General features: G+C 41.6%; 2 protein-coding genes across 3 annotated transcripts in view; one reads left to right on the top strand and one right to left on the bottom strand.

The window, feature by feature from the left end:
* Positions 1 to 31: 31 nt before the first annotated feature.
* On the bottom strand, positions 32 to 9741 carry gatm (glycine amidinotransferase (L-arginine:glycine amidinotransferase)). Its single transcript, XM_039680295.2, has 9 exons — positions 9514 to 9741; positions 8508 to 8717; positions 7633 to 7828; positions 7360 to 7550; positions 7133 to 7270; positions 6687 to 6851; positions 6435 to 6498; positions 2480 to 2596; positions 32 to 853 (listed from the first exon to the last, which is right to left on the bottom strand). The coding sequence occupies exons 1-9, from the start codon at positions 9580 to 9582 to the stop codon at positions 741 to 743; spliced, it is 1263 nt and encodes a 420-aa protein (XP_039536229.1). The 5' UTR covers positions 9583 to 9741; the 3' UTR covers positions 32 to 740.
* Positions 9742 to 13377: 3636 nt separating this feature from the next.
* The window catches only part of LOC120484864 (zgc:158482), a 10871-nt gene continuing 248 nt past the window's right edge, over positions 13378 to 24000 (top strand). The window contains exons 1-10 of one of the 2 annotated variants that reach the window (XM_039680293.2): positions 13378 to 14532; positions 15628 to 15762; positions 18962 to 19120; positions 19356 to 19480; positions 20663 to 20857; positions 20943 to 21033; positions 21398 to 21596; positions 21709 to 21806; positions 23157 to 23287; positions 23798 to 24000. The exon at positions 23798 to 24000 is cut by the window's right edge and continues 248 nt beyond it. In XM_039680293.2, coding sequence (XP_039536227.2) covers positions 14055 to 14532; positions 15628 to 15762; positions 18962 to 19120; positions 19356 to 19480; positions 20663 to 20857; positions 20943 to 21033; positions 21398 to 21596; positions 21709 to 21806; positions 23157 to 23287; positions 23798 to 23974 — 1788 coding nt within the window. In that variant the 5' untranslated portion in view covers positions 13378 to 14054 and the 3' untranslated portion in view covers positions 23975 to 24000. Of the gene's footprint in view, positions 14533 to 15555; positions 15763 to 18961; positions 19121 to 19355; positions 19481 to 20662; positions 20858 to 20942; positions 21034 to 21397; positions 21597 to 21708; positions 21807 to 23156; positions 23288 to 23797 lie in introns of both variants that reach the window. The other variant, XM_039680291.2, reaches the window with a different exon arrangement.

The following is a 24000-nucleotide window of genomic DNA, read 5'->3' as shown; positions in this document are numbered from 1 at the left end:
GAGCACGAAATGGAAAACTGATTCAGTCACATTGATTTCCAAGTGTATCTTTATTTGATTTAGTTTGACCTGACACAGAATCATGAGTTGATGAAAAGCAATCTCACTCAACGAGTTAAACTAGAGAATCACAGCACAAACACAATGCAAAACGATCAGCCAAACGTTCCCCGAGCGCTGAGAACACGTCCAGGGTGGTGTATAAGCAGCGCAGCGTTCCTGACTCCTGCTATTGTGAATGACATCAGAGGCAGATACTACAAAACACTTTGGTGGAGGGAAGAGTTTATGCGCACTAAAATAATGCATATAGATATTTACATTTCATGAAATGCTTACAAAATAACTGAAATATGGCTACAAAATACCTGAGTTATAAATCAACACTTGTATCACATGTAGGGTAAAAAAAAGTATATATCATTAAAATGCATTATATAAGAAGTCATTACAATTCAAAATAGGCTAAACAAGTTTTCTGTTTTTGGTAAATAGGAGGTAGAAACTCTTCTTCTGTGGTGTGTGTGTGTGTGTGTGTGTTTGGGGGGGGCTCTGCCTACTTCACTGGAGTCATTACTACAACAGCCGGCCAGAAATGCAGTTGTTATTGAGATCACTGAGGTTTCTATTCATCACGTTCATCGGTCGCATTTACAAAAGCCCTGACATGCACAGCGCAATCAAACCATGCAGACGGCGCTCGAATCTGAGCTCAATAAGAACTGCGTGTCTCTGGCAGGCTAGAGGAAGTAAGACTGGAGGGATCCGCGCCGGCGCACGTCCGTCGTCCAGCAGTGAAAGCCTCCTCCCAGGGAGTTAGCGTGGCGGATGTTGACTTTAATCGTCTTAATACCTGCAGGAGCGACAAACAGCAGTCAAACACACAGCGGATCCACATACAAGTGACATGGATTACAAAATCAGATTACTTTAGTGATGTAACAAGAAAAGTAATGCATTAAGAGTAACATACATTACATAATTAGAATACTTTAGTGATGTAACGAGTAAAGCAACTCTTTAAACATAATATGCGTTACATAATTAGAATACTTTAGTGATGTAACGAGTAAAGCAACTCTTTAAACATAATATGCGTTACATAATTAGAATACTTTAGTGATGTAACAAGTAAAGTAACGCATTAAACGTAACATGCGTTACGTAATTAGAATACTTTAGTGATGTAACAAGAAAAGTAACGCATTAAACGTAACATACATTACATAATTAGAATACTTTAGTGATGTAACGAGTAAAGCAACTCTTTAAACATAATATGCGTTACATAATTAGAATACTTTAGTGATGTAACAAGTAACACATTAAAAGTAACATGCGTTACATACATTACGTCATTAGAATACATTAGTGATGTAACGAGGAAAGTCACACGTTAAAAGTAATATGCGTTACGTAATTAGAATACTTTAGTGAGGTAACAAGTAAAGTAACGCATTAAACGTAACATGCGTTACGTAATTAGAATACTTTAGTGATGTAACAAGAAAAGTAACGCATTAAAAGTAACATTCGTTATGTAATTAGAATACTTTAGTGATGTAACAAGAAAAGTAACGCATTAAAAGTAACATACATTATGTAATTAGAATACTTTAGTGATGTAACGAGTAAAGCAACTCATTAAACATAATATGCGTTACATAATTAGAATACTTTAGTGATGTAACAAGTAAAGTAACGCATTAAATGTAACATACATTACATAATTAGAATACTTTAGTGATGTAACAAGTAAAGTAATGCATTAAAAGTAACATACATTACATAATTAGAATACTTTAGTGATGTAACAAGTAACACATTAAAAGTAATATGCGTTACATAATTAGATTACTTTAGTAATGTAACAAGAAAAGTAACGCATTAAAAGTAACATACATTATGTAATTAGAATACTTTAGTGATGTAACGAGTAAAGTATGTATTTATAAATTCACACATTAACACCTAAGTTAATTTTTTAAAAATCATGCACATTACTTTTCAGTTTAATTAATTTACTTGAACATTTTTGAAGTACTGAATAAAAATTCTCTCTCTTCTCCATAACATGTCACTCAAACATACGCACTCATGCCAGCGCACACAGAAAAAAAGCACAAACAAAACACATTACTTTCAACTTTCAATAAAAGAGTTGGAAGTTTAATAAAGATCCAGTAGGTAATGTAACCTTAATGTGGAGATCTATTGTATGGTGTCTGTAAGTGCTCAGAATATGATAATATTGTAAATGTGTTTTTAAAAGTATAATGAAAGTTTGTGTTATATAGGCTATGCATTACTGCGACAAACACTGTAAAAACACCTGCAAGGCCTAGAAGAGATCGGGCCTCGCTGGGTGAGGAAAACAAACGCAACTGTTTTCCATTTAGAGAGCAAATGAGCTCCCCAACACGTCGTGTGCATCGGGTCGAGGTGAAGCTCCACGAGAGCTGGAAGAAACTGCTCTTACCGAGATTCTCAAACATCTTCTGTATGGTTATCTCATTAGCATCCACCATCACACGTTTCTCATCCAGCATCAACACATTCATGGACAGCCATTTGGAGGACATCCACAACGGGTGATCTGAGGAGAAGTTGAAGACAAACATCATCTATGAAACACTAGTGATTCTCTCCATTAAAGCGCAACAGGACTGAGGAAAACTACACCATTGTTTACATTTTTCAGATTGTTCATCTTGTTCATTTTCAGATTGTTTTGAATATCTGACACAAAAATATGAATATATAAGATGGGATGTGGATCAACCATGTGATGTTTACAAGCTCTCAACCACAGATCTGTTCCTGGGCAGAGATGAGAACGGCAGAACATGACTGTGAGCTTGGCATATAAAGACAGCTTTGTTTCGGACTCCAGAAGAAAAGGTTTTATATAGAGTGTTAGCAGCATGATTATCCCAACTACTGACTTACTGATATGAATCAGATGGGGATGTTCATACTGGTAACGTCACGGTGTAACTGAAGTAGCAGGAGACGTGTTTCCCGCGTATGGTGACGTACAGTGAGGGATTATTGCGAGTCGGCTGATTAGTGAGGGTTTAATGCCCGGTCTGACTGGAGAATCCAGCACACATCTAATATATCCATCAGTATTATTGATCTCCTCATCGACAGCGTTATATGAGGCTGAACTGAGCTGGACGATGACATCACGGGTTACTCCAGAGCCGCTATATATATAAATGAACTAAATGAATAAGTTTCTTACAGCAGAAATGAGCATCAGTGAACTGACTTAAGCTGGACTGTGACGCTATTGTCTTCTAGACACACACTCTGCATTATTCTCCTGCTGTCACACACTCTGTGCTGTAGAAATAAAGGAGACTCGAGAGAGAAACCCGACGCTTCACTGGAACATCATGAAATATTGTGGGGTCCAAACATTTAAAAAAAAAAACAATATATGCATGGATAATTTGATCTCAATAAGATTTATAAGATGCATTAAAAAAATTCAGACTTTAAGCTTGTGTTAAACGTGATGATTGGCTCTGATATGATGGAAGGGTGTGTTTAGTTTGAACCAAACCCATGAAACCAGGCTCACTATAACTAGCCTATATCTATAACTATATCTATATCTATAGCTATATCTATATCTATATCTATGACTATATCTATAACTATATCTATAACTATGACTATATCTATAACTATATCTATATCTATAACTATATCTATATCTATAACTATATCTATATCTATGACTATATCTATAACTATATCTATAACTATGACTATATCTATAACTATATCTATATCTATAACTATATCTATAACTATATCTATAACTATATCTATAACTATGACTATATCTATAACTATATCTATATCTATAACTATATCTATAACTATATCTATATCTATATCTATAACTATATCTATATCTATAACTATATCTATAACTATATCTATAACTATATCTATAACTATATCTATGACTATATCTATAACTATATCTATAACTATGACTATATCTATAACTATATCTATATCTATAACTATATCTATAACTATATCTATATCTATATCTATAACTATATCTATATCTATAACTATATCTATATCTATATCTATGACTATATCTATATCTATAACTATGACTATATCTATAACTATATCTATATCTATAACTATATCTATATCTATAACTATATCTATGACTATATCTATAACTATATCTATAACTATATCTATATCTATAACTATATCTATATCTATAACTATATCTATATCTATAACTATATCTATAACTATATGTATAACTATATCTATATCTATGACTATATATCTATAACTATATCTATATCTATGACTATATCTATAACTATATCTATATCTATAACTATATCTATGACTATATCTATAACTATATCTATGACTATATCTATAACTATATCTATATCTATGACTATATCTATAACTATATCTATGACTATATCTATAACTATATCTATATCTATGACTATATCTATAACTATATCTATGACTATATCTATAACTATATCTATATCTATGACTATATCTATAACTATATCTATATCTATGACTATATCTATAACTATATCTATGACTATATCTATGACTATATCTATAACTATATCTACATCTATAACTATATCTATATCTATAACTATATCTATAACTATATCTATAACTATATCTATAACTATATCTATATCTATGACTATATCTATAACTATATCTATATCTATAACTATATCTATATCTATGACTATATCTATAACTATATATATATATCTATAACTATATCTATATTTATAACTATATCTATGACTATATCTATAACTATATCTATAACTATATCTACATCTATAACTATATCTATATCTATAACTATATCTATAACTATAACTATATCTACATCTACATCTATAACTATATCTATAACTATATCTACATCTATAACTATATCTATAACTATATCTACATCTATAACTATATCTATAACTATATCTACATCTATAACTATATCTATAACTATATCTATATCTATAACTATATCTATGACTATATCTATAACTATTTCTATGACTATATCTATGACTATATCTATAACTATATCTACATCTATAACTATATCTATAACTATATCTATAACTATATCTATAACTATATCTATGACTATATCTATGACTATATCTATAACTATATCTACATCTATAACTATATCTATATCTATAACTATATCTACATCTATATCTATAACTATATCTATAACTATATCTACATCTATAACTATATCTATAACTATATCTACATCTATAACTATATCTATAACTATATCTATATCTATGACTATATCTATAACTATATCTATATCTATAACTATATCTATGACTATATCTATAACTATATCTATGACTATATCTATGACTATATCTATAACTATATCTACATCTATAACTATATCTATAACTATATCTATATCTATGACTATATCTATAACTATATCTATATCTATAACTATATCTATGACTATATCTATAACTATATCTATGACTATATCTATGACTATATCTATAACTATATCTACATCTATAACTATATCTATATCTATAACTATATCTATAACTATATCTATAACTATATCTATGACTATATCTATAACTATATCTATATCTATGACTATATCTATAACTATATCTATATCTATAACTATATCTATATCTATGACTATATCTATAACTATATATATATATCTATAACTATATCTATATTTATAACTATATCTATGACTATATCTATAACTATATCTATAACTATATCTACATCTATAACTATATCTATATCTATAACTATATCTATAACTATATCTATAACTATAACTATATCTACATCTATATCTATAACTATATCTATAACTATATCTACATCTATAACTACATCTATAACTATATCTACATCTATAACTATATATATAACTATATCTACATCTATAAGTATATCTATATCTATATCTATAACTATATCTATATCTATGACTATATCTATAACTATATCTATATCTATAACTATATCTATATCTATGACTATGTCTATAACTATATATATATATCTATAACTATATCTATATTTATAACTATATCTATGACTATATCTATAACTATATCTATAACTATATCTACATCTATAACTATATCTATATCTATAACTATATCTATAACTATATCTATAACTATAACTATATCTACATCTATATCTATAACTATATCTATAACTATATCTACATCTATAACTACATCTATAACTATATCTACATCTATAACTATATATATAACTATATCTACATCTATAAGTATATCTATATCTATATCTATAACTATATCTATGACTATTTCTATATATCTTTATCTATAAACATAACTCACTGTCAGGAATAAGAGGAGTCGGCGGAGTTGCCACCGTCCAGCCGGCTTTCTTGAACATGTCGATCTGAGGGAGAGATTTATCATGAGATCAACACTAGATGGCAGCACAGCTCCACACACACACACACACACACACACCATAACCCTACCCCTAAACCAATCCAACACACACACACACACACACACACACACACACACACCATAACCCTACCCCTAAACCAATCCATCACACACACACACACACACACTCACCTGGCGGCAGGGCCGATCTGGGTTGGACAGCACAAGGCCTGGGCCGATGATGTTGAAGGTGGCGTCGATGTGCATGGGGTTCGGGTCCTTGAAGGAGATGATGTGGATCTTGTAAGTGGGCGAGAGATGGCGCCGCATCCACTCGATGCCCATGAAGTTCGTGACCTGAGCAGAGTAACAGAGTGGCAGAGAGCACAGTGATTAAAATTAGCTTATTAAATTAGGTTATTAGTGATTAATATATAGTACTGTACATATAATGTACAATTGTTTCCTTAGTGTGAAGAACATTTTGAAATGGTCTAGAAAAAATAGGGAAAAAACTGTAAAAATGATATATATCGTTTTTCTGTAGGGATTTGTCCCGTCTGGAAGCCTACTGTAGATTAGATGTTCTTCACACTGAGAAACGGTCCAGACCCGTAGGCGGAGGAGAGTTTGGTCACCTGACTCCTCTGTACAAATATGTCAGTGCCGGCGCGGATAAAGTCTGCAGCGTCGAAACACGGCTCGAACTCTGTGGTGACGAACTTCCCCTGAGCCGCCAGCTTGTGCCTGTCCTCCACGGTGCGGATGGGGTACTCCTGCACACACACACACACACACACACACACACAGTGAGCCCCTGTCGTTCCAGTGTAGTAGCATCTGTGGCCACGCCTCTAAAGGTCACCTGATCGTACAGCTCGTCGCTCATGGTGGGTTTGGGTGCTGTGGTCCACTTTGCCCCGCGCCGGAAGTACTCCTTGATCAGGGGCCGATACGCCCGGTACTCGAAGAAGCGGGCCCTCCAGGCCATCGGGGCCTCGATGATCTCGTTGCCCACCACCATCAGGATATCTCTGGGCATCGCTGCGTACATGCCTGTGTGAGATGAGTCTGTGTGAGAACCCCTTCCTCAGTGTGTGTGTGTGTGTGTGTGTGTGTGTGTGTGTGTGTGTGTCACCTGTGGAGGAGAAGTCAGGGGTCTTGTACTCAAAGGACCAGTCGATTGGCTCAGGCCGTCTCACTGTGACTCCCTCGTGACGGAGAATATTGCACATTTCCTCGATTTCAGCAACTGCTTTCCTCACGTGGTCCTTCGGGAATGTCTGTCCACCGTGTTGCTGGTAGAAGGGCCAGTATTTCTCATACGTGTTGGCCTGCACACACACACACACACACACAGAGTACCAATAAATATCCCGTTTGCGGTGTGATGAACACGTTCAGGTCATTCACAGTGTGTTCTGTTTAATATCAGCAATAAACTGTGCTTTAGACATTTACTGCGCTAATATTAGTAGGCTACCTTTGAGTAACAAAAATACATCATATAGTACTAGTACTACTATCCAGAGGATATTCCACCTGATCATCATCCCAGTACTTTCTACACGGTAACAATAAGATTCATTAGTTAACATTTTAACTAACATGAACTAACAATGAGCTATACATTTGTTACCGTATTTATTCATCTTTTTTAATGTTAGTTAATAAAAATACAGCTGTTCAATGTTTGTTCATGTTAGTTAATGTTAACATATACAACCTTTGATTTTAATAATGAATTAGTAAATGTCAAAATGAATATTAACTAAGATTAATAAATGCTAAAGAAGTACTGATCATTCTTAATTCACGTTAATTAAGGTAGTTAACTAATGTTTACTAATGAACCTTATTGTAAAGTGTTACCGAGTAGGCTATAGGCTATTTATTGTTTTTTGTGTGTTACAGTAAGTTAAGCATACTGGAAACCCTGAGAAACGTCACGTACACATTAGACCTGCCCAGATGTGGTGTAAATGTGAACTCTGACCCCAGTGAGTTTCGTACCTTGACCTCCACGGTGAACGGGGGAACGCATGCGTTCTCGGCTCTGCCCACGATCACCTCCTCGAGCGGGTCCCACTCGTTATACGCGCTCACGGGACACTCCTCGTGCGCGTGCTCGTGAACCGGCTCGTCCAACGGGAGATGCGCGGCCGCTGAACTCGAGCTGTTGCGGAACGCGCGCGACACCCATCCGGAGAGCGCGCGACCCGCCTGCGCGCGACACACACGAACAGAAAGTCAGTCAATCAATCATCCCCGGGAAACAACAACAACAACAACAACAACAATAGAGATCATCAACAGTGATAATGCAATCAGTTCGTGTGTTTGAGCCTCATCACTAAAAGTGCCGCTAATGCCCGGATGCATGAACGGATCGATTACATGATCGGAGACTGACACGTGTCCTGAAGCTGAACGCATGAAACAGACTTTAGTCTGGTAAAGTTCCTCGATCCGAGACTCCTCCAGCTGTCAATCATCCACAACACGTGATCAATCCAGCTGTGCTGTCAATCATCCACAACACGTGATTTGTGACAGATCATCTGTCACTCTGAGTCGATGCAACATTATTGAGATATTAATTTCAATGATTAGGCCTAGAGTTAATGATTTAACACTGCCAATCAATTTCTAGGATTTTTAATCTTCTCAGCCGTTATAATTGTAGTGTAATATATGTGTGTTTTTGTAAATGCAATACATAAAAATACCATAATGTGTAAATGTGTCTGTTCTGACTGATTCACCGTTTTCATATTCTTTAACTGCAATTAATTGTCTTTTTTTCTGTATTTGCATGCGTGCACTGGAAGATTCCGTTCTCTCTCTCTCTGTGTGTGTGTGTGTGTGTGTGTGTGTGTGTGTGTGTGTGTGTGTGAGAGAGAGAGAGAGAGAGAGAGAGAGAGAGAGAGAGAGAGAGAGAGAGAGAGAGAGAGAGAGAGAGAGAGATTCTGGTTCTGGTTCTGACTGTGATCCAGTTCTCATAATGTAATATATTCACCATATCCCCGATGAGATGTGCAGCTTCTGCTCCTCGGCTCCCTCCTCTCAGGCACCGGACACGCAGCATGTTCTCCTGGTTCTGGTTCTGCTTCTGCTTATGGTTCTGATTCTGGTTCTGCTCCTGGTTCTGGACTAGCTCTCACACATGCAGCACTTCTGATCCGGGAAAGTAAGAGAGGCGCCGCGGGGACGCGCTTTTATAGTGCGCGCGGCAAGTGGCAAGGGTCGCGAGAGATATTCGTGACATGTGTGAGAGAGAGTGAGTGTGTGTGTGTGTGTGTAAGAGAGAGCGAGAGAGAGAGAGAGAGAGAGAGAGAGAGAGAGAGAGCGAGAGAGAGAGAGAGAGAGAGCGAGAGAGAGAGAGAGAGAGAGAGAGAGAGAGAGAGACTGACACCAGCACATTCTTATCGGGGCTGCAGTGAATTAAAGTGACACAACGACACGCTCGGTCCTCCACAGCTAGGAGTGTGTGTTCGCTACTGTAATTACTGTATCATCATAATAATACTCATGATAGGTAATCTTACTTCTTCTTTTATAGCGCCCTCAAGATATCAAACAAAAAAATCACAAAAGACACGAATGGGAATAGTTGACACACGCTTATAACCTAATTAACCCTATAAAATGAAATAACTAATAATGCATAAATAAAAGAGTCGAGATTAGTTAGAAACACACTTAAAGGGATGCAGAAGAAATCCCGACTTTGAGAGAAAGATTTGAGGAATAACGGATCAAGAGCCGTGACAGATTCCCTGATTCCCAGATCAAAGCGATCACGTGCTCGGGATCTGCACGTATGCATTGTGTTTGTTTGGGAGGATTCAGCAAACAGTCGATGGGACTTTCCAGACAGAGATCTGTATCTGAGCTGAAAATATATGTTGTCATATTATTCTGAACATGTCACGTGACTTTAAGCTCCAATTAATTGAACAAAAATTCTAAATTCTCTTCCACAGTTCACAGAATCTGCCACCTGTCAATCACAAATAGTCCCCGCCCACAGCTCACGCCATTGGTCCACGGGTCTAACCCAAAACTAACAGCCTTTTTACTTTTCGAGGAAATGAACCGTCTGTGACTTTAACTATTTTAACACGGAAAAAGTTACTTATACTTCAGCTTTAAGTGGAGAATGCTATTGGCGTTCACATGGACACTGTTTTACTAATAAAGACTAACACAATTCTTCTGTCAAGAAAGCTGGACAAGCAGAAGCTGACGTGTAGAGAACAAATGTTGACATCGAGGTCTAAGAGAGCAACAAGATAGAGAGAAGGCATCAGATCAATGCAATCAATGTGACATTTATGGAAAAACTAGAGCATTCGAGTTCTGAGACACAGAAGTATAACAGCATAGAGTCCGTCTTCTGTGTGATGCAGGACACACACACTGACACTGAGATCAGTGCAGCTGTTCGGGTCCAGATGCGGGTCCAGTCCTGTATGCAGAAGTTATCAGTCTCTCTCTCCAGAGAATCAATCAGTTCACATTTATTTGTATAGCGCTTTTCAAAACACACATCGTTTCTGTAAGTGCACGAGTCCACGTTACAGTCCAGAGTGGTCTGTTATCAGAGGAGACGGTCTGAGTTATGTGTTTCAGAAACGCATGTACAAACTCACATGTTTTCATCAAAACAATAATAATTTAAGGCAGAAACAAAGAGCTCATTCAGTGTTGGTGCGAGCGCTGTCTGCCTGAGAACAGAACCGGGTTCTGGCCCGTCTACTGGGTTCGGCCTCTGGATGGATCAGATCGGGAAAGCCTTTGGATGGATCGGAAAAACCGTCGGATGGATCAAATTGTGAAAGCCTTTGGATGGATCAGGAAAGCCTCCAGATAGATCGGATCGGGAAAGCTTTCGGATGGATCGGGAAAGCCTTCGGATGGATTGGATCGGGAAAGCCTTCGGATGGATCGGGAAAGCCTTCGGATGGATCGGGAAAGCCTTCGGATGGATTGGATCGGGAAAGCCTTCGGATGGATCGGAAAAACCATCGGATGGATCAGATCGGGAAAGCCTTCGGATGGATCGGGAAAGCCTTCGGATGGATCGGATCGGGAAAGCCTTCGGATGGATCGGGAAAGCCTTCGGATAGATCGGGAAAGCCTTCGGATGGATCGGGAAAGCCTTCGGATGGATCGGATCGGGAAAGCCTTCAGATGGATTGGAAAAACCGTCGGATGGATCAAATCGGAAAAGGCCTCTGGATGGATCGGGAAAGCCTTCGGATGGATCGGGAAAACCTCCAGATGGATCGGGAAAGCCTCCGGATGGATCAAATCGGGAAAGCCTCTGGATGGATCGGGAAAGCCTCTGGATGGATCAAATCGGGAAAGCCTTTGGATGGATCGGGAAAGCCTTTGGATGGATCGGGAAAGCCTCCGGATGGATCAAATGGGGAAAGCCTTCGGATGGATCGGGAAAGCCTTCAGATGGATCGGGAAAGCCTCCGGATGGATCAAATTGGGAAAGCCTCTGAATGAATCGGGAAAGCCTTTGGATGGATCGGGAAAGCCTCCGGATGGATCAAATCGGGAAAGCCTCTGGTTGGATCGGGAAAGCCTTTGGATGGATCGGGAAAGCTTTCGGATGGAACGGGAAATCCTCCGGATGGATTGGCAAAGCCTTAGGATGGATCGGTAAAGCTGGATCAGGAAAAGATCAGGATCAGGAAAGCCTTTGCCTCGTCGCTGGGACGCAAGCGTTCTTTGAAGGATCCAGCCTTAAAGCCGGACTCGAATCGAGGAATCCACGTCTAAACAGTTGCCAACCCTCGACTGTTCCTAACTCTCAAACAGAGCAGACCATTGTTTTGAATCGATATCTTAACATAAGTACACTCAAAACACTCGGCCTGAACTGACCATTCCGAACCTATCCTAAGCGAACAGGGTCCAGCTTCGCCAGCAGCGCCTGTGCTTCAGTTAGGGTTATAATCTCAATAATCACGCAGATACAGTACAGAAGTGGGTCAGCCAGATACACTCCACTGATGTACTGCTCGTTTTATTGAAATATTGGGTTTTGCCAATTCTACTGGGTTACTATTATTTGCATCCCTGAGCAACGGGAGTCATGGATTGAGACGTGTGCCTGAACTCAAGAGATCGAGGTCAGACATTTTCCAAAAGCGCTTTATATAAACAAAACTGTGCTGAACGTTATCAGCCCGGCTCCTTCTTCTCTCTGCTATCACTGTAACCTTGAGAAGTTCATGATTAGTCCGTTCCAAACGCACAAACCTCATTACCGCAGTGCATGCTGGGAACCGGGCCTCTGTGGATACATCTGAGAGCATGTGGGAGTGACATGTCACAATTATTTGCTGAATGAGATTCAGCCAGTGTTTTGCTAGCGAGAGGTCGTTGAGTTTGATTTCTCAGCTGGAGTCACAGCGCTGCTATCAGGAGCTCGAGGAACTGATAGCGGAGATCTGGGAATGACGCAACTGCTGATCTGGCACTGGACCAGGACTCCGGATCTGCTCATGACGGAAACAGTGCCCTCTGGTGCTCCTCCTCAGGCGTTTTTGAATGAGAAAAAATGCTGTGAACACACACACTCACACAAATAGTCCTGAAACAATAGTCGCATTGGAATTGAATGAGAGACGAGTTTCTAGTGGAAGCGTTTGGTACTGCAGACGAACAACATCTCACTGAGCGCTCGTTTTTTGTAGCCTGTTACGTCTTACGTCGGCCTCGTCCTGCTCGCCACAAACGCTGTTTCTGTATTCTCAATAAAAGACTATTTATAAAATTTTTAGAATTTTGTGCATTTTTCATAACAATACACGAAAAATTCTGTAACTTTTCTCAAGTTTACTTTTTAAAACTGTATGCCGAGTGTCGCGTTTGAGAAGAGATCAAACTTCAGTCTGTCGCTTTAAGTTCGGTCCTAGAGATGCAGTTTATCCTGCTAGGGTGACCAGACATCACGAAAAATCCGGGACAGTCCCGAAATCTAAGCTGTTGTCCCGAATCCCCAAACTGGCCTTAATTGTCCCGAAAAATACTAAAGCGAAATCTTGATATAAAAAACTGTGCGTGGAAGTTGAGTCGTCCTGCAGTCAGCCTCCTCAAGTTCCAGCAGCCGTGCGACGACAGTAAATGACCTTTGAATGTCCAGTGAATGTCCTTTAATGTCTGATGTCGGGTTACACTTAAATCATCTACCCGTACCCAATTATTTATTATTTATAATTCTTTTCCTATTTAATGAACAAAAAATTAGTTGTAATAATAATTTTGGTAAGGCTCATTAGGCTATAGCCTGAAAGGTCTGATTAGCAACACATTAATACCCCCCCAAAAAGGAATCAGAGCCAGAGCTGTAGATACTCCACAAACTTAATGATTGAACTTTGAAAATGTTTCCTAAGTTTCTGTAATAGCCTACATTTCTGATCCTCGTGTCTGAGGGAAACTTTAAACTGTAATCTCCCGTCGCTCCGCCTTCAGCAGAATCACTTCAGTCTTCGGCTCGGATTGTGTTTGAGAAACTCTCGCATTTTCACATCAAAGATGTTCCTTGTTTCTGTGCTGTTGTGCGGACTGGTCCTCTGTCCTCTGTGTCTGAGGCTGCTTTTCCCCTATTTCTGGGCAGACTTTGTTTACCACACAGAACTGGTGCGGATTTTACTCAAATTCGTGTCTCGCAGAAGAAGGCGACCTTTGTTTTTCGCTTTGGACAGATTTTTAGAACAGGTCGAAACGCGGCCGAACAAGCCGTTCATTGTGTTCGAGAAGGAAATCTACTCGTTTAAAGACGCAGACAGAGAGAGCAACCGAATAGCGAACGCGTTGCGCGGCGCGTCGGGTCTGAAGCCCGGAGACACCGCGGTTCTGTTCATGATAAACGAGCCTGCCTTCATCTTTTGCTGGCTCGCGCTGGCCAAGCTCGGCTGCGCATGCGCACTCCTCAACACCAGCATCCGCGCACGGAGTCTGGTCGCGAGCTTCAGATGCTGTCGCGGGGCCGCCGTCCTGATCGCGTCGGAGGGTGAGCGTTGCGACACACACACACACACACACACACACACACACACACACACACACACACACACACACACACACACACACACACACACACACACACACACACACACACACACACACACGATTGGCAGAATATTAGAATAAAGCTGTAATCAGAATTATTTTAAAATGATTTTAAGAATTTTAAAGTTATTCGATTAAGAGCAAAGTTACTGAACAAACAAAAGTGATCTGATCTTTAATAATGTTCTTAAAACCTTTTCACAAAAAAAAGCTAAAAATGTTATTTGATTTTGTTGGACGACTTTCGTCTAACATTTTTAAAAGTTACTACTTGTCTTAGAACGTTTAGAGAACATTCAGAAGTGATGTTCGCATAATGTGTGAAGAATATGAAATGTTCCCTTAAGGCTCATATAACCAAGAAAGAAAAAATGCTATTAAACATTTTACAAACTAGACGCTCTGAACTTTTAGAAATACCGATATTATAACATAATGAGAACGCTTGTTTTTAGAACATATTTTTGGTAGCTGGAAAATTCGTTGATAAGTTTGTAGCCTATACCTTTGGAAAATAAAGAAAACAAAGAATAGCCACAATTATTTACTGGTGGAAAAACAGACATATAGTATCTATAGTAAGTATCTGTTTAACCCTCTGGTGTTCTTCACATCACATGTCAGTTTTTTTTATATTTCAGTGACAAGAATTTACTATATTTTAGTTTGATAATGTTTTTGTATTTTTAAGAGATTTTATGGTACTACATTTACATTTTACAATTACGCATTTGGCAGACACTTTAGTCCAAAGCAACTTAAATTGCATTTCACATTGCATTACTAAATTATATTTATGCAGTATAGTTAAAAATCCATTTATTCACTTTTTGAGCATACTATATAAAAAAAAAATGTTGGGTTTGTTTTGATTGTTGTGATGTGATCATTGGGTTTGTTGTGATGTTGTGTTTGTTGTGATGTGATTGTTGGGTTTGTTGTGATGTTGTGTTTGTGATGTCAGCTCTGCAGCAAGCCGTAGAGGAGGTGAGAGATGATCTGGAGGACGTGACCGTCTTACTCATGTCTTCATCAGAGCTCAGATCATCAGGCATGAAGAGTTTGAGAAGACTAGCTCAGGAATCGTCCGACTCAGCCGTTCCTCCAGCGCTCAGAGCAAACGTGTGCTTCAGTTCTCCGGCCGTGTACATATACACATCTGGAACCACAGGTGAATCCGTCACTCGAACGAACATGTTCAAATACACATCTGGAACCACAGGTGAATCCGTCACTCGAACGAACACGTCCATATACACACCTGGAACCACAGGTGAATCCGTCACTCGAACGAACACGTCCATATACACACCTGGAACCACAGATGAATCCGTCACTCAAACGAACATGTTCATATACACATCTGGAACCGAAGGTGAATCCGTCACTCGAACGAACATGTACATATACACACCTGGAACCACAGGTGAATCCGTCACTCGAACGAACATGTTCATATACACATCTGGAACCACAGGTGAATCCGTCACTCGAACGAACACGTCCATATACACACCTGGAACCACAGATGAATCCGTCACTCAAACGAACATGTTCATATACACATCTGGAACCGAAGGTGAATCCGTCACTCGAACGAACATGTACATATACACACCTGGAACCACAGGTGAATCCGTCACTCGAACGAACATGTACATATACACATCTGGAACCACAGGTGAATCCGTCACTCGAACGAACATGTTCATATACACATCTGGAACCACAGGTGAATCCGTCACTCGAACGAACATGTCCATATACACACCTGGAACCACAGGTGAATCCGTCACTCGAACGAACATGTACATATACACACCTGGAACCACAGATGAATCCGTCACTCGAACGAACATGTTCATATACACATCTGGAACCACAGGTGAATCCGTCACTCGAACGAACATGTCCATATACACATCTGGAACCACAGGTGAATCCGTCACTCGAACGAACATGTTCATATACACATCTGGAACCACAGGTGAATCCGTCACTCGAACGAACATGTACATATACACACCTGGAACCACAGGTGAATCCGTCACTCGAACGAACATGTACATATACACACCTGGAACCACAGGTGAATCCGTCACTCGAACGAACATGTACATATACACATCTGGAACCACAGGTAAATCCGTCACTCGAACGAACATGTTCATATACACATCTGGAACCACAGGTGAATCCGTCACTCGAACGAACATGTACATATACACATCTGGAACCACAGGTAAATCCGTCACTCGAACGAACATGTACATATACACATCTGGAACCACAGGTGAATCCGTCACTCGAACGAACATGTTCATATACACACCTGGAACCACAGGTGAATCCGTCACTCGAACGAACATGTTCATATACACACCTGGAACCACAGGTAAATCCGTCACTCGAACGAACATGTACATATACACATCTGGAACCACAGGTGAATCCGTCACTCGAACGAACACATCCATATACACACCTGGAACCACAGGTGAATCCGTCACTCGAACGAACATGTACATATACACATCTGGAACCACAGGTGAATCCGTCACTCGAACGAACATGTCCATATACACATCTGGAACCACAGGTGAATCCGTCACTCGAACGAACATGTCCATATACACACCTGGAACCGAAGGTGAATCCGTCACTCGAACGAACACATCCATATACACACCTGGAACCACAGGTGAATCCGTCACTCGAACGAACATGTCCATATACACACCTGGAACCACAGGTGAATCCGTCACTCGAACGAACATGTCCATATACACACCTGGAACCGAAGGTGAATCCGTCACTCGAACGAACACGTCCATATACACACCTGGAACCACAGGTGAATCCGTCACTCGAACGAACACGTCCATATACACACCTGGAACCACAGGTGAATCCGTCACTCGAACGAACATGTCCATATACACACCTGGAACCACAGGTGAATCCGTCACTCGAACGAACACGTCCATATACACACCTGGAACCACAGGTGAATCCGTCACTCGAACGAACATGTCCATATACACACCTGGAACCACAGGTGAATCCGTCACTCGAACGAACATGTCCATATACACATCTGGAACCACAGGTGAATCCGTCACTCGAACGAACATGTCCATATACACACCTGGAACCGAAGGTGAATCCGTCACTCGAACGAACACATCCATATACACACCTGGAACCACAGGTGAATCCGTCACTCGAACGAACATGTCCATATACACACCTGGAACCACAGGTGAATCCGTCACTCGAACGAACATGTCCATATACACACCTGGAACCGAAGGTGAATCCGTCACTCGAACGAACACGTCCATATACACACCTGGAACCACAGGTGAATCCGTCACTCGAACGAACACGTCCATATACACACCTGGAACCACAGGTGAATCCGTCACTCGAACGAACATGTCCATATACACACCTGGAACCACAGGTGAATCCGTCACTCGAACGAACATGTCCATATACACACCTGGAACCACAGGTGAATCCGTCACTCGAACGAACATGTCCATATACACACCTGGAACCACAGGTGAATCCGTCACTCGAACGAACATGTCCATATACACACCTGGAACCACAGGTGAATCCGTCACTCGAACGAACATGTCCATATACACACCTGGAACCACAGGTGAATCCGTCACTCGAACGAACATGTCCATATACACACCTGGAACCACAGGTGAATCCGTCACTCGAACGAACATGTACATATACACACCTGGAACCACAGGTGAATCCGTCACTCGAACGAACATGTACATATACACACCTGGAACCACAGGTGAATCCGTCACTCGAACGAACATGTACATATACACACCTGTAACCACAGGTGAATCCGTCACTTGAACGAACATGTTCATATACACACCTGGAACCACAGGTGAATCCGTCACTCGAACGAACATGTTCATATACACACCTGGAACCACAGGTGAATCCGTCACTCGAACGAACATGTACATAAACCGAAGGTGAATCAGGTGATCATATTACTCCTACTTTATCTTCTCCCAAATGGCTGCTGATCCATCATTCGCGAAACGATTTTAAACATTTATTTTTGAAAATACTTTCAGACGTTAGTGAATTAGCCGTCCTCTGAGATCCTCTGATCAGTTTTATTAAAATGTGATTTATAATTATTATTTTTTTGAATGTCAATGTTGCAAAATTCAGAGCAAAGCATTCGTTAGTTTTCAAACTGGAGGATGAGTCAGACGTATTGCAGTGAACGCAGGCCAGCAGAGGATGCTTTCAGTGTGGAATACTCCAGTGGAGTGTGAAGCGTGACGTGTGTGTGTGTGTGTGTGTGTGTGTGTGTGCAGGTCTTCCTAAAGCAGCTGTGATCACTCAGACGCGTCTGCTGGCTGCTCTCGCTGTGCTGGCGGCGAACGGCGTAACACACACCGACGTGATCTACGTGACTCTTCCTCTGTATCACACCGCGGGCTTCCTTGTGGGCTTCATGGGCTCCGTCGAGACAGGTGTGTGTGTGTGTGCGTGAGCGAGTGAGTGTGTGTAGGCACTTCATGACCTTCTGACGAATTAGTGTGTAATTTCGTCACTCTCCTCATAAAAGAGCTCTTTGTGTGTGACTGTAAAGTGGCAGAAATACACACAAATGTTCCTCTTAAGCGGGTGAAAGGTCAAACACACACACACACACAGATCTGCTAGTGCTGTTACGGATTAGAATAATCTCCTTTCTCTCATTTTCAGGTTCAACTATAATATTACGGCGCAAGTTTTCCGCTTCTCAGTTCTGGGACGAGTGTCGGACTCACGGCGTGACGGTGATTCAGTATATCGGAGAAGTTCTGCGTTATCTCTGCAACACACCGAAGGTACAGAGAGGAACACACACCACACTAAACACACATCACACTGGGGAGACCTGCGGGATACCTCATCTCTTATAATGGAAGTTTAGCAGGTTGAAGTTGTCATGAAAGGGAAGTGGAACAAGAACACATGTGGGCGGGGCTTGATTGTGTCTGTGGGCGGGGCTTGATTTTGTCTGTGGGGAACTGATTGGCTGGTTGTGGTTTGCTATTGGCTGATCTCATGTGAGTGACAGGTTATAGCCCCGCCCTCATCATCAGAGATGATGCTGCGAGAGGAACTGATTCGACATTATTAACACAATAATGATGATGATGATGATGATGCGCACCCATAAATCATTTACAATAAACACTGCAATTAAAGCAATCAATATGTCATTTTTGATTTCATGGTGACTTCTTATGTACATTAGTTTATAGTTGTGTTTATGTCAGCTGACTGTGAAACAGATTTAGAATGTTGGCAGCGTGTGCCGTCAGTGTGTGTGTGTGTGTGTGTGTGTGTATATCGTACAACTGTTACTCTCTGAAAACTGACTCCAGAACAGCTGTTTTTTCTAAATAGCTCTGATTCTGCCAGTATGTCGTTTGCTCACGTCACACACACACACACACACACACACACACACACACCTGCTCGCCATCTAACGTCTGGTTGTCTGTTTGAAGTTTTGGAGGTAAACGATGAATCCTCTTACTTTGGTCATTGAAACGGGATCCCGAGGAGCGCGTGTGATCATGTGATCATGTGACGCAGCTGTCGGCCAAACAGAGCGCTGGATCTAGGAATAGCTGATGGCCTTTCCCGAACGATCTCCTGAACACACACACACACACACACACTTCACATGAGGAGGAGATCACGGCTAATTTCAGGTTTCACTGACTGTACATTCCAGCGCAGGTCTTCAAGTTTCCTCACGAGTGTGTGTCGTGATGTCCATCTGTCATCAGTCTCACACACATGCGTAGCTCACATGTGTGTGTGTGTGTGTAGTCAAGTCTCCTTCATCTATCCAGAGTCTCACAGCAGTTTTACAGTGTTCGGCTTCACAGCAGATCTCGAATTGTCCAGATAAAGTTAGTTTTGATTGATTCACTTCTGTTGTAAAGATCATTAGTTGTTAACTTAGGGGGCGCTAACACGACACTGTGTGTGTGTGTGTGTGTGTGTGTTTCCAGCGCGAGGGCGAGCGAGAGCATGCGGTGCGTCTGGCGATCGGGAACGGGCTCCGGCCGGACGTGTGGAAGGAGTTCCTCCAGAGATTCGGTCCCATCGACATCAGAGAGTTCTACGCCTCCACTGAGGGAAACCTGGGCTTCGTCAACTACACTGGGAAACTGGGAGCAGTGGGACGGGTCAGCTGGTTGCACAGGGTAAGACTGGGATCACGTGACTCTCTCCGAGCCGGATCCTCCCTGGGAAACGCTGAACTCCCCGTGTGTTTCTCTCCTCACACAGAAACTGTTCCCGTACGCCCTGATCCAGTACGACACCGAGCGAGACGAGCCGGTCAGAGACTCCAGAGGCCTGTGTGTGGAGGTGCCTAGAGGTCAGAGGTCACTCACACCACACATTCAATAAAATGAAGGTTTTTGAGGAACACACTCCAGGGTTTCTCCATATAGTGTCTTCAATGGGGTCCAACGGGTCAAAGGTCAGATGTGAGTTTAGTGCAGCGGAGGAATAAGAGTCTGATCGAGACAAACCAGCGACATTTACAACAAAACACACACTTATATACTTTAACCACTAATGCTGGTCTTGTTCTCGCTGTGATGCGACACACATTACATCATCAGGGTGAAAGGTCACCAACTTCTTTTCCACTGAAGACAGGCATGAAGATTAGATGACGAGGGGAGAGTAAACGATCAGGGAAGTGAACTGACTCCGATCAGCTGTTGTGTGTCCAGGGCAGACGGGGCTGCTGGTGTGTGAGATCACCGGACTCGCTCCGTTCGTGGGTTACGCGCAGAACCAGCAGGAGACGGAGAAGAAGAGGCTGCGTCACGTTCGGAAGAGCGGAGACGTCTACTTCAACAGCGGTGACTTGCTGAAGATCGACCACGACAACTTCATCTACTTCCAGGACCGAGTGGGAGACACGTTCAGGTGTGTGTCAGGAACCAGCCGTGGAGATAAGTGTGATCTCTGCAGCTGACGTGTGTGTGTGTGTGTGTGTGTGTGTGTGTGTGTGTGTGTGTGTGTGTGTGTGTGTGAGCAGGTGGAAGGGAGAGAACGTGGCCACCACTGAAGTCTCGGACATCATCGGCACGCTCCCGTTCGTCCAGGAGGGAAACATCTACGGAGTTCGTGTTCCAGGTCTGATGGAGCCGCTCGCGAGTTGGAAAAGGCTGCCATTAATTTATGCACGGCTGAGCAGTAGTGATCGCTCCATCTGAACACCAGAGACACACACACACACACACACTACATATCTCTCTGAACACCAGAGGGCGTCACACACACACACACACACCACATATCTCTCTGAACACCAGAGGGCGTCACACACACACACACACACACACACCACATATCCCTCTGAACACCAGAGGGCGTCACACACACACACACTACATATCTCTCTGAACACCAGAGGGCGTCACACACACACACACACACACACTACATATCTCTCTGAACACCAGAGGGCGTCACACACACACACACACACACACACCACATATCCCTCTGAACACCAGAGGGCGTCACACACACACACACTACATATCTCTCTGAACACCAGAGGGCGTCACACACACACACACACACACACTACATATCTCTCTGAACACCAGAGGGCGTCACACACACACACACACACACACACCACATATCCCTCTGAACACCAGAGGGCGTCACACACACACACACTACATATCTCTCTGAACACCAGAGGGCGTCACACACACACACACACACCACATATCCCTCTGAACACCAGAGGGCGTCACACACACACACACACACTACATATCTCTCTGAACACCAGAGGGCGTCACACACACACACACACACACACTACATATCTCTCTGAACACCAGAGGGCGTCACACACACACACACACACACACACCACATATCCCTCTGAACACCAGAGGGCGTCACACACACACACACACACCACATATCTCTCTGAACACCAGAGGGCGTCACACACACACTACATATCTCTCTGAACACCAAGGGCGTCACACACACACACACACACACACACACACACACACACATCACATATCCCCACTGCAGATAGCACACATCATTCCAGGAAACCCCTATGAGCATCACACTATCTGTATCTGAATAAGAATATGTTTCGAATGATTTGATTGATTGATTGATTGATCTGTAAATGACCAAACCGAATGAATGAATGAATAAACGAAGATTGAAACGCTTTAAACACGAGTAATAAACACACGACTGCCTTATTCTGTGTGAGAAGCGCATCATCTCTCAGAAGGGCGAGCTCAGCTGTCCTGATGAAGTGTGTTTGCAGTAAAAGTGTGTTATTAAGTGACGTCTTTTGTTGGAGGAGGTTCATAAATGCTTTTCATGTTCAAACGCACGTTATATATAAGTGACTCAAACTCAGTGTTTTCAGAATGAGCCGCGCTTCACTGACACGCTGCACATTACTGATAAGTGTGTGTGTGTGTGTGTGTGTAGGTCACGAGGGCCGGATCGGGATGGCAGCACTCACACTGATGGAGGGAATGGAGTTTGATCGTGACGCGATGTTCACCCACGTGTGCCGGTTCCTGCCCGCTTACGCCCGACCTCGCTTCATACGCATTCAGGTACAGCTACAGCACTGCATATCCTGTAAAGCGCTCCTATAATCCCCTCTCCACAACACGTCAAATAAGTCTCTGACACCCCCAGAGTGTGTGTGTGAAGGGTTAGCTCAAAATACCCACAGATACTTTATATAGCATGTTAAAATTGTCACTTTTTGACGGGGTTTGTGTGTGTGCCCCTTTAAATGCAAATCAGCTGCTGCTCCTGGCACAGTGGGCGGAGCTTCAAGAACTTGTGTTTGTGTGATGTAATCAGAGCTGCCAACACACACACACACTGAACATTTCAAAAACGTTTAGCGTTTTATGTCCGACGAATCAGTCAGCCAAAGATGGAGACTCTAAAAGTGACGAGATGTAGAGCAGCAGCACATTTCTGACACGCTAGTTGATGAATTTTGGAGTATCTTCTAGTCATTAATTAGCAAAATCTGTCTTGATAATCTAATAATTGTGTTCTGGGGGTGGGGTTTACTGCAACATTACACACTCACGTTCGGATGTGTCCAGAACTCGATGGACGTGACCGGCACCTTCAAGCAGCGGAAGCTCGGGCTGGTGGAGTCCGGCTTCAGTCCCAGCACCGCCTCGGACCCGATGTTCTTCATGAGTGACAGCGAGAGGACGTACGTCACGCTGACCCCAGACATCTACCAGCAGATCATATCCCACCGCATCAAACTCTGATCCATAACTCATCATATCTGACCTCA

This window comes from Pimephales promelas, chromosome 10, assembly GCF_988280905.1.
Source record: "Pimephales promelas chromosome 10, fPimPro1.hap1.1, whole genome shotgun sequence".
NCBI classification, from domain to species: Eukaryota; Metazoa; Chordata; class Actinopteri; order Cypriniformes; family Leuciscidae; genus Pimephales; species Pimephales promelas.
The sequence above is the reverse complement of the archived record's forward strand: the minus strand, read 5'-3'. Positions and strand labels throughout refer to the sequence as shown.

Bases quoted from the DNA above. Each gene is read 5' to 3' on its own strand.
- gatm (XM_039680295.2), bottom strand. From the start codon at position 9,582: ATGCTGCGTGTCCGGTGCCTGAGAGGAGGGAGCCGAGGAGCAGAAGCT. The intron at 8,718-9,513 runs GTGAATATATTA...TGTCGCGCGCAG, and splicing joins CACATCTCATCGGGGATATG to GCGGGTCGCGCGCTCTCCGG. The intron at 7,271-7,359 runs GTGACCTTTAGA...GTGTGTGTGCAG, and splicing joins GCGACGAGCTGTACGATCAG to GAGTACCCCATCCGCACCGT.